Source organism: Rhinatrema bivittatum, chromosome 9 (assembly GCF_901001135.1).
Source record: "Rhinatrema bivittatum chromosome 9, aRhiBiv1.1, whole genome shotgun sequence".
Lineage (NCBI taxonomy): Eukaryota > Metazoa > Chordata > Amphibia > Gymnophiona > Rhinatrematidae > Rhinatrema > Rhinatrema bivittatum.
The window spans coordinates 17,217,899-17,232,131 of record NC_042623.1 but is presented as its reverse complement, the minus strand read 5'-3'; the positions used below and the strand labels follow the sequence as shown (position 1 = coordinate 17,232,131).

At 47.5% G+C, this 14,233-nt stretch overlaps 1 protein-coding gene across 2 annotated transcripts in view; it reads left to right on the top strand.

Moving 5' to 3' along the window:
* Positions 1 to 8,586: 8,586 nt before the first annotated feature.
* Positions 8,587 to 14,233, top strand: part of LOC115098838 (splicing factor 45) — a 41,440-nt gene continuing 35,793 nt past the window's right edge. For both annotated transcript variants that reach the window (XM_029615837.1, XM_029615836.1), the window contains exons 1-4: positions 8,587 to 8,744; positions 9,516 to 9,656; positions 12,072 to 12,188; positions 12,788 to 12,954. In XM_029615837.1, coding sequence (XP_029471697.1) covers positions 9,534 to 9,656; positions 12,072 to 12,188; positions 12,788 to 12,954 — 407 coding nt within the window. In that variant the 5' untranslated portion in view covers positions 8,587 to 8,744; positions 9,516 to 9,533. The remainder of the gene's footprint in view (positions 8,745 to 9,515; positions 9,657 to 12,071; positions 12,189 to 12,787; positions 12,955 to 14,233) is intronic.

Here is a 14,233-nt window from a genome sequence, read left to right as displayed (position 1 = left end):
GATAACGGATAAGGATAAGGATTCGTTCTATCTACGCTACTCTGCCTCCTCGGACTAACCAGGGGTACCAGCTCCTCGGGGGCCTCGTTCTCTCTTACTTTGTAGGTTGCAGTCTGGAACCGGTACTCACTCCTCGAGGGCCCTCGTTCCCGGACTTCTTCGGAATTCACTTCTGCCTGGAAGTCATCGCTGCCTACTACATCTGTGAGTTACCATCGCACTCTCAGAGCTTTCCCTGGAACCAGGTACTCGCTCCTCGAGGGCCTATACATTCCAGCTCCTGGGCTTCTATGAGACATTGTGTGAGTGTTACCATCAGGTTCTGTCCATGAACTCTGCATACCCTGCCTACTCACTATATTCAGTTTCTCTACAGCTGTTCCAGTATCTGAGGGACTACAGCCCAGCCGGGCATTCCAGCTCACTACTGCCACCTCTGGTGGTTCAGTATACTGTCTAATAAAAGAACTAGTGTGTGTCTGTCTCCTAACTCTGAGCCTGACCGGTGGTCCCTCTCGGGATCTTCCCCCCGGGGGCGTGATCATCTGCCACCGGCCCAAGGATCCACCCACAACTCTCCTAAATAATAACACTCATCACCCTTGAAAACCATCTCCGAAACTGGTATCTCCAGAAACCCTCTGTTTCACCTCCCCTCCACCCCGGGAGGTGGCCGTTTTCCCCCTCAAAATGTAATATTTATTTTCAAAAAATCTGGTCTCAGGCCTGGCCCCACCTTCTCCCCTTTGTGAAAGCAGAGCCCCCTTGCCCCCAGTAGCCAGCCTCCCATGTCCACCCTAACCCATCCCCCTGACCCCCCCTGGTCCAGTGGGGGCCCAGGAGCAACCCCTCTGCTTCCGGGTCCAGCAGCCACCATTATTCAAAATGGCATAGGCCGCCCTTTGCCCCTGTCATGTGATAGGGACCACCGGTGCCATTGGGTAGCCCCATTAGATGATAGGAACTTTTGCTAACACAGATTAACCTCATTATACAATTCCAAATACATTTCGGCTAAGGAGGATGAATGAGTAGGTTCAATCTACAGCCTCAATGCACGCAAATGAAGGTCTCTAAACACCCACGATATAGGTGCTATATTTTTATTGGAGTACTCAATACCTCCGTCACTTGCTCCCTTCATGAGGTCAGTGGGAATGAAGAGCGAAAGGCAGGTTGGATCTCACCGCCTCAGTGTTTGTTTTCACACCTGTAAAGAGTTGTAAAATAACAGTACTGGCGGATGGGGTCAGGTGGGTAAAATGTTGAGCAAGGGGTAAGCAAATAGTAAACTTTATAGCTACAGGAAAACGGTCTGGTTGAGAGAGGAAACCAATGTTTCTACTAAGTCCTCATTTCAAAGTCTTTCATCATTGTTCTCTGTAAGTGCATTCCTGGGTATTTTTAAAGTTCACTTCTAGCCCCTGATACAGACCTCAAAAGCCAATCCATTTCCTAAATGATAGCAGTCAATAATCAAAAAGGCCCATCCAGTCTGTCCAGCAAGATGTTTAGAGTTGTAACTTTTGCTCCATGCAGGTTACCCCCATGCCTTCTATTTAGGGTGGTAATTTCCACTCTCTGCAGGTTACCCCATGCTTTCTGTTTAGCGTGTGACTGCTGTTCTGTGCATGTTACCCCCATGACTTCTGTTTAAGGTGGTAATTGCTGCTCTGTGCAGGTTACCCCCATGCATTCTGTTTAAGGTGGTAATTGCCACTCCGTGCAGGTTACCCCATGCCTTCTGTTTAGGGTGGTAATTGCCGCTCCGCGCAGGTTACCCCATGCCTTCTGTTTATGATGGTAATTGCCGCTCCGTGCAGGTTACCCCATGCCTTCTGTTTATGATGGTAACTGCCACTCCGTGCAGGTTACCTCCATGCCTTCAGTTTAAGGTGGTAATTGCCACTCCGTGCAGGTTACCCCATGCCTTCAGTTTAAGGTGATAATTGCTGCTCCGTGCAGGTTACCTCCATGCCTTTTATTTAGTCGGTAATTGCCGTTCCATGCAAGTTATCCCCATGCAGGAAAGTTAGCAGATGGTATCTCAGTGCTTCGGTTTCATCTTTTTGCCACTAGGGATCCTCTGTTTTTCCCGTGCCTTTTTGAATTCCATCATCACCTCCTCTGGGAGGGCAGTCCAGGTGTCCACCACCCTTTCCATGAAAAAATATTCTTTGACATTGTTCCTGACTCTACTCCCTGGAGTTCTAGCATGACCCCTAATTCTACATTTCCTTTCCATCAGAAAAGGTTTCTTTCTTGTGCATTTTTTTAATATCTTTCAGCTATTTATACATCTGAATCAGACCCTTCTGTCTCCAATCTCCTCTAGGGTATACATATTTAGGTCCTTCAGTTTCATCTCATATGGCTTTTGGTGCAGACCTCACAGCATTTTGGTTGCTTTTTCTGGACTGCTTCTATCCTATCTCTCTCTCTTTTTTTAGACAGGGCCTCCAGAACTGAACACAGTAAGTACCCCAGGTGAGGTCTCACCAATCACCTGTACAAGGGCATCATCACCTCCTTTTTCCTGCTGGTTATGCCTCTCTCTGTGCTTAACCATCGCCTTGTCACATTGCTTCACCACCTTCAAATCATCAGACATTATCACCCCGAGGTTTCTCTCCTCCTGATCCATGCACAACAGTCTTTTGCCCCCTGTCACTCTGTGGGGTATTAAGCCCTAGAGCAGCTAAGTTGGTGCAGCCTATCTTGTGAAAGCACAGGATAGGCCTTAACAGGCTGAGGATGATGCACCACAGGAATGTGTCTTCTGCCTAGCCAACCACCTCCCTTTGTGTTGAGCCTACAGGTTCTGGTGGCTGATAGGACTTGCAGAGCTTGATCTGATGGTGACAACAGGGACAAGACTGCCGGGTGAGTGAAGCGAGGTAATGGTCTGGTCCGGGATCTAGGCAGGCAGCAGCAGTCCAAGTCCATTCCAAGGTCAAAGCAGGCGGCAGCCAAAGGCATAGTCCAGATCCATTCTGAGGTCAAGTTAGGCGGCAGACAAAGGTGTAGGCCAGGTCCATTCTGAGGTCAAGCTATGAGAAGACAGTCCAAAGGGATGGACAGAGCAGGGCCGAGGAGATACCAGGAAGGACAATAGGAAAAGGAAGACCAAGGGACACAAGAGCAACATGGAGCTAGGCAGGAGCAAGCAGAAATCAGGAACATGGAAGAACTAGCGCTCAGCTAGCAGGAAACCTGTTGTGAGGGCACCAGCCAGCTGAGTGATCGGGGTTTAAATCCCTCTGCACGGATGACATCATCAGCGGGCGCTGCAAGGGAGGCTCCTGCTGCGGGGCCTACAAGGGTCTGAAGTGCCCGTGCACACCTAAGGGACAGTGAGGGGGCAGCGACACGGACGGTATGGCATGCGGGAAAGTGAGACCACAACTGCCCTTCTCCAGTTTTGCGGACCCGCTCCTGTCTCCAGCGATCTGTCGAACAACTCGCCAAAACCTCTCCCTCAGTATCCTAGGATGTACCTCACCCAGCCCCATGGCATTTTCCATTTTCAGTTTTGATCCTGTGATCCGGATATTACAAAGGAACCTCAAAACTAACCAGGAGCATAACACGTTTGACATCTGAAACAAACGCACTCATGACCCGACATGGATTTCCTTTAAGTGTTTTTCAACTTTTCTCCCACCCCCTCGAAACACTTCACCACCACTCTCCCCCTCCCCAGGCTTTTGCTGTACAACCCTTTACAGTTTTGAGAGACAACGCCGGTGCTACAGGCCACCCTACATTTTCAGGCAAACATCGTCCTTAGCTCATTCTGCACTGACTTACCGATGGGAGCTGAGTCCTCCAAATCGAGTCCCAGACAGGTCAGCTTAGTCCAGTCAAAAAGTATCACCAACAACTTGTTGGCTGCCCTTTACTTCTAAGTTTTATCAACTCAAAAACTGTTTCCAAAACCCTGGCTGGTCAGATCAGGAAGATGCTAGGACAAGAACCACACCTTTTTGATATTACGAGGGCCTCAAGGCCAATCAGAAGGAAAATCCCAAGTGTGAACTACAGATTGCAGGAAAAAAAAAAAAATGAAGTCGTGAAATACTGAGGCCAGTGCGGAGTTTTTCACAGAAATGCGATCGTAATGCAGGTAAATTACTGGCTCGCTATAATAATATGCAGATAGTTTCTGGCTTTATTTTTGTGTGTGTGTGTGGGTAAGGGTCTCCAGTTGGGTCCCCATCCACGATTTGGTGTACAAGTTGCTCTAGGTGGGGGACACCCAGGGGTCTCCTTGGAAGGGAGCGTAATAGGAAAAAACAATTGTGCTGGCAGTACTGCAAAGTGACCACTGGATGGCAGTGCTGAGCAATTGCTTTTATCAGAGCCGGTGTAATAAGGTGCGCTGAAGGTGCCGTGGGTTTGTGCGCGGATGTACGCGCGTTTTCCCGCGCAAAGCCCTATACGGGGATGCAATAAGGGTTTTGTGTACAGGAAAAAGCGCGTACAGACGCGTTTACGGACCTGCGGTTTTTCCTGCACGAATGCATGCTAATGGCATGCAAAGGAGGCACTTAGCTAATCATAGGCAATGCAGGGAGTTGCGCTAATGCTAGTGCGGCTTTTTTAATGCGGGTTTTTCACCGCCACGGTCAGGGCACGAGTTAAGTGACAGTGCCAACTGGGGGGGGGGGAGGAGCTATGCCGGCATCCGAGCACCCTGAAAACCACCTAGCTGAGCGTCTATCTCTGCGTCCGAGTGGCCAGCTTAGCTAGGCACTTTTCTGGGTGCCCAATCGTATACATTTGCGAGCAACTAAGCTCCTAGCTCAGTGCCCAAACAGCAAGGTAAGCTAGGCACCTTTCTGAGCACCCTATCGTATAGATTTTCCTTCCACTGTTGGCTCTCTGCATCTGCCAGCTCCACCTACCGACTTACGAGAACCTACAGGTAGGTAACAACCTCGACTCAAAGAGTCAGGGTCCACTTCGTAACAATAAGAAATGGAAAAGGAATCCGAATGAAGAAAACAAGAAACACCACAGACCAGTGAGTCTGATGTCCGTGCCAAGCAGCACGATAGTTTCTATCGGACTATAAAAAGAATAACTTTACGTTTATAATATGTTATCCTGTTATACCCTTAATTCACATATGTTAAGAGAATACCTTTTGAATTTTGTAAACCGTTGTGATGGCTTCACCGAATGACGGTATATAAAACTCAACAAATAAAGAAAGAAAGAAAGAACAAACTTGCTGTACAGATAGGTAACGAGACAAAGCCAACATGGATTAAGCCAAGGGAAGTCCTGCCTCACAAATTTGCTAATTCTTTTGAGAGTATAAAGGACAGGCGGTGCAGGCCTGTCCTGCACTGCCGATCATAACACGGGGAAAAGCGCGCGAAAGCGAATGTTAAGCGGTAGGTAGGGGAGGGGAGTTGGGGGGATTAGTTTTGGGGGAGGGCGATAGGACGGTTGGCGGGATTTTAAATTGCAGGCTCCTGAGTGGATGGGGGGGGGGGGGGGAACAGTGAAGATGACGGGCTGGCCGCGTTCGCCACTTTCAGCGGGTTAGCAGCCTATGCGGGGGTGCTCGGCTGGATGTGGGAGCGGGCTCTCTACTTACTAACAAATAGGCGAGTCGAGGTTACGTGGTCAAGTAGGTCTTAAGCAGGTTTATCGAGCTGAGCAGTGAGCGGGGCAGTTTAAAAAAAAAAAGGGAAAAGACAAAAAATTATAGATGTCCCGTAGGAGAGGCATTCGCAGGAGTCGGGGCAGCAGCGTGCTGAGAAGCGTGCGCCACGATCGCGAGCATGCTGAGACGGGGAAGAGAGCGTGGTGTTCGGTCGGGCATGCGTATAAGGGTTGGCGGTCGCAGGAGAGACGCAGCTGGGAGGACAACTTCAGTGCCTGCGGACGCTCTCCAGACGGCGCAGGGCAAGCGTTCCTGACTCCAGGTCCCCGGATACCAGCTCGGGGGAAAGTGGGCCGGAGGTCGGCCCGTTGACCGTTCCTGCCTCCCTACGGTGCAGATGGCGCGTCGGAAGCCTGCGCCCCGCTTGATTTATCGCTGAATGCCTCCGTGGATGATTTCATCGCTCCGCATGGCTCTCCCTCGGGGGTGGATCGGCCGACTGCGGCCTGTACCCGGGGTGCGGTAAGTTGGGAGCAGGGAGTAGATGACAGCAGTGCCAGGAGGAATAAGGCAAAAGGCAGAGCCCCCACAGCTCCTAGGGGAGGGAGGGCGCGAGGAGCTGACGAGAGGAAGGAAATAGGTACCGGGAGAGAGACCGGTGGCTACTTATTTCCACGGCGCAGGCCGTTCACAGCCAAGGGGAGATGAGGAGGGACAAGGAGACAAGGTGTGTGTGTGCCTGTGATAGCTAGCGAAGGTAGCACACGCCTGCACTACCTACATCGGTATGGAGTAGGCCCCGGAAGAGGAGGAGTCGGGGCATCACTGGGGCCAACTCTGCGAGGAAGGAGCCTTTTCGCTGCCTATTTCGCGCCCAATAACTACACCTTTTATGCCGGCTAGCGCAGGACCGCCCCCTGTGACCACTGGATTTGCCCAAAGTGATGTAAATGTTTTTTTAAGAAGGGCTTTAAACCTGGCTTTATAAAGAAGAGTTTGCAACACAAGGTGTTGTATAAACAGTGATGTATTATTTTATAAGTGATGTTTTATTTTCTGTATTATTTTAAGATGTATTATTTGTATTTTGTTTTTTAACTGATATGTAATTTTACTACTGTGTATGGTTCTCTTGTAAACCGCTATGATATCACTGAATAGCAGTATATAAAAATTTAAAAAATAAAATCCTTAATGTGATAGGAAGATCCTTTCCAGTTTGCCCTGGGCCGCTTCCCATTCAATCTAAGAATAAAGGAAGAAATCCTGAAGGAGAGATTAAGGGACCACGGGTTCAGTTTTTAGTTGTATCATGGAGCTAATTTAAGGGACTTGTACCACGTACCTAATTATTCATGTTGAATTACATATTCAGTAAAGTTTTGTGTTGGAAAACCAGCAAAGTGTCCGATTTCTTTACTGGCTTTTGACAAATCAGAATATATTAAATGCTCAGGGCCTTGAGGCAGATAGAGCGAAGACTAAGCCTTAGTCCTGCTATTGAGTGTGTGCCCGCCTCTCTTGGTCAGGCCTGAGATGCTTACATTACTTTCTGAAGAGGGTGGGAGAATGAGTCATTATGTTAGAGAGAGAGCGCGAGAGTGAGTTTAGTTTAGTTTATTAAAATTTCTGTATTGCTTACTAGCGGGCCGATACAGTAAAAACCGTAGGCGAGCCGGCGCTCCGAGGTGAGCACCCGCTCTCCCAACGGGCGCCCAGGCCACACTCCTGGGCATGCGATTGAGTATTTAAATGAGGGCCCACGGTAAAAGGAGGCGCTAGGGACACTAGCGCGTCCCTAGCGCCTCCTTTTTGACAGAAGCGGCGGCTGTCAGCAGGTTTGACAGCCGATGCTCAATTTTACCGGTGTTGGTTCTCGAACCCGCTGACAGCCAGGGATTCGGAAAATGGACGCCAGCATAAATGGGCATCCGTCTTCCAACCCGCAGGCCGCGGGCAGATTTTTAATTTTTTTAATTTTTGGGGCCTCCGACTTAATATCGCTATGATATTAAGTCGTAAGGTGTACAGAAAAGCAGTTTTTTCTGCTTTTCTGTACACTTCCCCAGTGCCGGCCGAAATTAACGCCTGCCATTTCTGAGAGTAAAATGGGCAGGTTGGCTGCACATTTTACTTTCTGAATCGCGCAGGAATAACTAACAGGCCCATCAACATGCAGGCGCTATTAGTTTCGGGGGGGGGGGGGGTTGGCCGCGCGTTTTCGTCACGCTATTACCCCTTACTGTATAAAGCGTAAAAACAGCACGTCGAAAACGCGTGGCCAAACGTGGGCTAACAGTGCGCTCCGCACTTTACTGTATCAGCCTGTGTATAAGGGGTAAAAATAGTGCGTCGAAAACGCACGGCCAAACCGGGGCTAAAGGTGCACTTGGCCGAGCGCGCCATACTGAATCAGCCCATATGTAGGCTCTAAGCAATTAACAAATCACATACAAAATAATTTTAAAAATTAACAAAATTAACAAACCACATTACAACAAATGAAGTCATATCAATAAAATAGTCCAGATCTTAAACGGCTAAAGTTAGCTGAACACGCTGTTTGAGCTGGTGTGAGAAAGTGAGGGGGGAGGGGGAGAGCGGGAAGTGAGTGAGACAATGAATAGGGGAGTGTGGGTACGAGAGAGAGGAGAAAGCTTGTGCTCCCACGGCCCCGTAATCTGCCAGGACAGATTCAAGGTGAGCGGAAATCAACCAGCAGGTGCCATCACGTGCTCGCAGCCTCTGGTTTTCGGGGCACGGATGCATGCCGCTGCGGTCCTCCGGCCACCAGGTGTCACCAGCAAAGAGAACGGGCAACCCGGGGGCCGCCGGAGTTCCTGCACATGCACGCGCCTCGCGTAAAAAACGTTCGGCCGCGGGGAGGAGGAACCTTAGCGCTTCCTCTGCGACAGCGAGTGACGTTGTCCGCGTGACGTTCAATCGGGCTCGCCGCGTTAGTTACGCGGCTTGCGTATCTCAGGGACTCCCGTCCCCGCCCCCCCCCCCCCCCCCCTTTCCTTCTCCCGGAGCTTAGCTACGCCGTTGACGGATCCTCGGCGCTTACGCAAGTGCGCGGTCTCTCCGGACGGGCCGGGCCTGGCCGCCGCGGTTCCGGGAGTCCCAGGTGAGCGGCTCCCGAGGGGGAATGGGGCGGAGCCCTTCTCTCCCGCGGTCGCCAGCTTGAGGCGGGCCGCCTGTAACGCGCCAGGGTCGGGGAGCTTCGGAATGACAAGGCCGCGCCGCTCCCCCGGCTCCTACGCCCCTCCATGCTTCGTTCTAGTTTTGTTCCTTTATTTTTATTATTGGAATAAAACGATTGTGGTCGCGTTGGGTTCTCAGACTGCCCCAGGCCTGGCCCGGTAGGGTTTTCCGGTAACCCTTCCCTCAGGCGAATAATTATTGTGAACGTGGCCGAAACCGAAACTTGATAGCACTAACTTCTCTTTGGGAATTAAAAATTCATCACCAGAAAGGGGACTTGTAATGGTGGTGTGGCTTTTATGGGGGTATTTCACCTCTGTTAATTCAAAACTAAGCAGACTTGGGTTGCACGGGGCTCACCGCGCAATAACAATAACAATAAAAAAAAAAAGCAATTAAATCTGGCCCTGTGGTTCGGGCTGCAAGCTGGCCAAGGCTCCTCTGTGCTGTCGGGGGCTGCTTGGCAGATGGTGCCTCCAGCCCAGGTTTGGAGAGATGATGCCCACTGCCTTACCAGGCACAGCTCTGACAGGAGGGAGGGGGGGGGGGTTTCAAAGAAAGCAGCCCTCGGCTACTACTGCTAACTGATCCTGTTGCTTTGGAGGGAGGGGGGTGATTGCTGGACAAAGACTGCAAAAGTGTAAAATGGGTAAAGACAAAAGGAAAAAAAAAATGTAATTAATTTTTTTTCTAGTTTTAAGCTGGAGTGAAAATGTCTCTGTATGATGACCTGGGAGTGGAGACCAGCGACTCAAAGACAGAAGGCTGGTCCAAAAATTTCAAGCTGCTGCAGTCGCAGCTGCAGGTGAAGAAAGCAGCCCTTACACAGGCAAAGGTAGAGGCAGTGACTGCAAAGTCTTATGGTCTTTTTATTTGCATCCCCTCAAGGAAAGCACTTACAGGATAGGCTGATCTTACTTAGTGGCTTGTAACTGCCATTCGTGTATACAACCCCGAGCTGGCACAGGTATTGAAGGATGAGAGGATCTTGAGCCAAGAAATCTTCAATTGAAGAAAACATTTAGTAAAGAAAGCCCAGAGCAACATTAACCATATGGTGATCACATAAGATATGCTGTGCTGGGTCAGCCCAAGATCCATTAAGCCCAGCCTCCTGTCTGACAGTGGCTGGTCCTGGCCAGATCCCAAAAAGGTTATACTGAGTTGCACAGAACGAATTTGAACCTTAGGCAGCTCTAGTTTTTATATCAGAATTGAACTTTGTGTTCATTTCCTTATTTTCTTTCCTGTTAAAAGAATTTTAGTAGTCATTAAAATAGAAGGTATTCAGTCCTGCTATGTCTGATGGTGAGGATTCAGAGCTGGGTTTCCACAGTCTGAGCTGAGACTTGCCATTTCGACGCTTGCTTTGTCCACAGTGAAAAGTCATCACTAGTTTTGAGAGAAGCTTTTAATTTTTCTGTGTATCTCAGCTGCATACTGTCAAATTTTCTGTGGCCTGATCACAAAAAACCTAGGAGTAACAATCGACAGCCAACTCAACTTTAAACGACACATCTCCAATACAATCAAAGATGGATTTTTCAAGCTTCAAACACTTAAACTCAAACCCCTCCTCCAACAGCACGATTTCCGAACAGTACTTCAATCAATTATTTTCTCAAAACTCGACTACTGCAACTCCCTCCTCATTGGACTACCAGAAATCCACATCAAACCCCTCCAAGTCCTACAAAACGCCGCCGCCAGAATTATCACCAACCACAGAAAATCCTCCCATATCACACCCACTCTCAAAGACCTCCACTGGCTGCCCATCACACAAAGAATCCAGTATAAAACCCTCACCCTTATACACAAAAAAATAAACAACAAAATGGTCTGGCTAAACAACACTATCCAACAATACACCTCACAAAGAAATCTCAGATCCTCCAACACAGGTCTCCTCTCCATCCCAAATCTCAAAAATGCTCACCTCAATACAACACGCAAACGAGCCATTTCAATAGCTGGCCCTACCCTGTGGAACTCCCTCCCCACACATCTCAGAAACGAACCCTCACCACAAGTCTTTAAAAAACAGCTAAAAACATGGCTGTTCTTGAAAGCCTTCCCTCCGGATTCCCAACCTCCTCAAATGCATGTTCTTGAAAACCTTCCCACATGACTCCTAACATGCACTAACGCATAACACCCCCCCTCACAACCACCCCCTCCTTTTCCCCCCCAAACCCCCATAGCCTCTGACACCAGATCTAATCCTAACCAAGTCATACTGTATATATTGTATATAGGATATATGCTACAAATTTATACTCACATTCTTTTGTATTCATATGTTACAATGTTTTTACTGCAATAGTTTAATTAATTGTTATCTTGTTAAATGTAAAATAGGGCAGATCCCGCCCTATTCAACCTGTTATCTGGAAACCGATGTGATATCTCGATCGAATGTCGGTATACAAAATAAATAAATAAATAGGTGGCTAGCATAAAATACTCCCAGCTGTTAACTTACAAAGTGAAGGACTTTATTCATTAAAGGCTGTTTTATAATGGGAGAAAGTCTTTTAGTGAAGCTCCTGACCTCACTTCCACATATTTCCCTCTCCTCCTGAGCCTGCAGTGCTAGATACCCACATGTGGAATCCAAACCTAGTCTACGCGGTATTGCCATTATTGAATCAGGTTGATTGGCTAGGTTAGTAGCACTAGAAGGACTAAAATCTCCTTTAGGACTTGCCTGGAACTGGTTTAGGTTTAATGATTGTAGTAGGTATGGTATAAACCAGCTCTGAAACAAATTTTGTGAAAACTATTACTTTAAACTGGGATAGGGTTGGGTGTCAGAGTAAAGAATTATTAAAGCAATGTTGCTTCTTAGCCGGACGTGCCTGAAATAGAGGAAATAGGAAGGAGTAAGGAAGGGAGGGCCTTGACCGGTAGAAGTACAGAAAACTGATCAAGAAAGATTTCTGGTGCTTTTTTTTTGTATTTAATCGTTCTGCTTTGTTCTGTGCTACGGGGATAGGAGCAGTTGTAAAATGGAACAGATTCTTCAAGAGGTTGATAGTGCACACTTTGTGTTCTACAATCAGCCCACATGCAGTCTGGTTGCACAACACTGCCATATCTGGGGGCATAAGGAAACTTAACAAAGATTTAAATAGTATTTTTTGTGGTGAGAAAAGGATGACAGCAAAAGTATCATTCTAGCCAATACTTTATATTTCAGTAGTAGAGACTAATTTTTTTTTTCTACCTTTATTCTTATTTGGTGTAGACCCAAAGGACAAAACAAACTACCGTCCTGGCTCCGGTGGTTGACCTGAAGCGTGGTAGTGGAGCTGATGAAAGGCAAATTGTGGACACACCTCCACATGTGGCAGCTGGGTTAAAGGTAAGGTCAAGGGAGCAGTAAGTACTGTTAGCAAGAGCTGCTGCTGTAATGAATTTGAAGTTCATGTGCTTTCCAATTGGGTATATAGCTCCCCTCTCTGGTAGTTAACTGTTTTCGTTTCTAGCGGTAAAACATTTCTAAAGCTAGCGAGAGTGACCAATCTGGTTTCAGAAGTGTTATTCCTGGTTTTTTAGCTTGCACTCCAAAATACAGTTAACGCAGGCAGCAATAAACCAGGATGCATTGGCCTGGTCCATAACACTCTATAGGTAGGCAACAGCTAGCATCTGTAGTTTCAGTAGTAAACCTGGAAACTGTCAAGCCACAAGCAGCCAGAAAGCACCTCTGTTTCCTCATTTCTCTCTGAATCATGACCCCACTGCAGGGAACTCCCAGGAGTCAAAATAACTTTTAAAAAGAAAAGTGCTTTGGATCTGTAGGTTTCCCATTGGGTGAGCATGCCAGGAAGCAATGAAAGAGGAGACCTTGATGCTCAGGACTTGCCTTGGGTTTGCAGGTTGTGCTGTGTGAGGTTTTGCTTTCCTGGAGCTCAGATGATGGTCCCTCACTGATAGGCTGTGCCCTGTTCTCTTCTTCAGGATCCGGCACCGAGTGGGTTTTCCACTGGAGATGTGTTGATTCCACTGGCTGATGAGTATGATCCTATGTTCCCTAATGATTATGAGAAAGTGGTAAAACGCCAGAGAGAAGAAAGGCAGAGGCAGCGCGAACTGGAGAGGCAGAAGGAGATTGAAGAAAGAGAAAAGTAAGACCCTGACACCATTTTGTCTTAGCAGCCCTGGTAAGCTTTACTAGTGATAGTAAAAATGCTAATCATCCTTTAAAAAAGTGTATTCACAGTTTTGTATTCATGAGAAGTGTGCAAGTGGAGAAAGGAAAGGATTGTCTGTTGAACGTAATCCTAGCCTCCAAGAGAGCATCCGTTAGGCCTATCCTTAAAACCCTCTGCTGAGCCAACTATACTGGCAAATTCTCGTCCCTGCCATTTCTTGCCAAAATCATTGAAAATGCTGTCTTACGCCAACTGCTGAATTTTTTGATGACCAAACCACATTAGATCAATATCAGTTTGTGGAAATCAAACACCAAAAGGGCAGAAACCCTTCTGCTATCCAGTTCAGTCTCTGTATGCAGAGAGTTTGATTCAGGAGTAAATACATGCTTGATTTATTAAATCTCTTCCGCCTTCAATACTATTAATCATAATATTTTACTTTCTCGCCTTTCTGCCTTGGGAATTACTGGATCAGTATTGGCTTGGTTTAAATCCTATCTTTCACATCACACACAACGCTTTCTATTCCAACTGGTGTGCCCCATGGTTTGGCACTATCAGCGCCGCCTTTAATACATATTTAACACCTTTGTCATCACCTTGCCAGCCTTGGGGTCCACTGTTAATTCTATGCTGATGACATTCAATTCTTTTTCTCCTAAATTCCTCATGGGACCTGATTGTTTAGGTTGCATCACTGTCTTTCCTCAATCCGGAGTTGGCTGTGACAAACAAACTTATCTCTTAATATTGAAAAATCCAAAACAATCATCCCTTCCTGACTTCCTGCTGACTGTTCCTTCAGTGGTCACATTTGATGGCCCATGCTGTTCAGATCTTTGATAAGGCACGTAACCTGGGAGTAATTATTGATTCTGCTCTCCTGATGTGACCTCACATTAAGTCAGTAGCTTCGGCATCGTTTGCCAAACTACGTCTGTTGCATCATTTGAAACCATTTCTCAGTCCGAATGACTTTTGAACTGTCCCTCAATCACTGGTATTCTCAGGCATAGATTATTGAAACGTTGTCAGTCTTCCAGCTAGCACCCTAGAATCTTTACAAATTATCCAGAATGTGACTGCACGAATATCAACAGGGACTAAAATACATATGTTGTTCCCATACTTCAGTCTCTATACTGGTGTATCCAATACTAGCGAGTTGTTGTTGTTTACCGCTTAATTAAATAATGAAACCTCTCCTTGGGTTGCTTCCACAATAAAATTTATACCCCTTCATGAACCA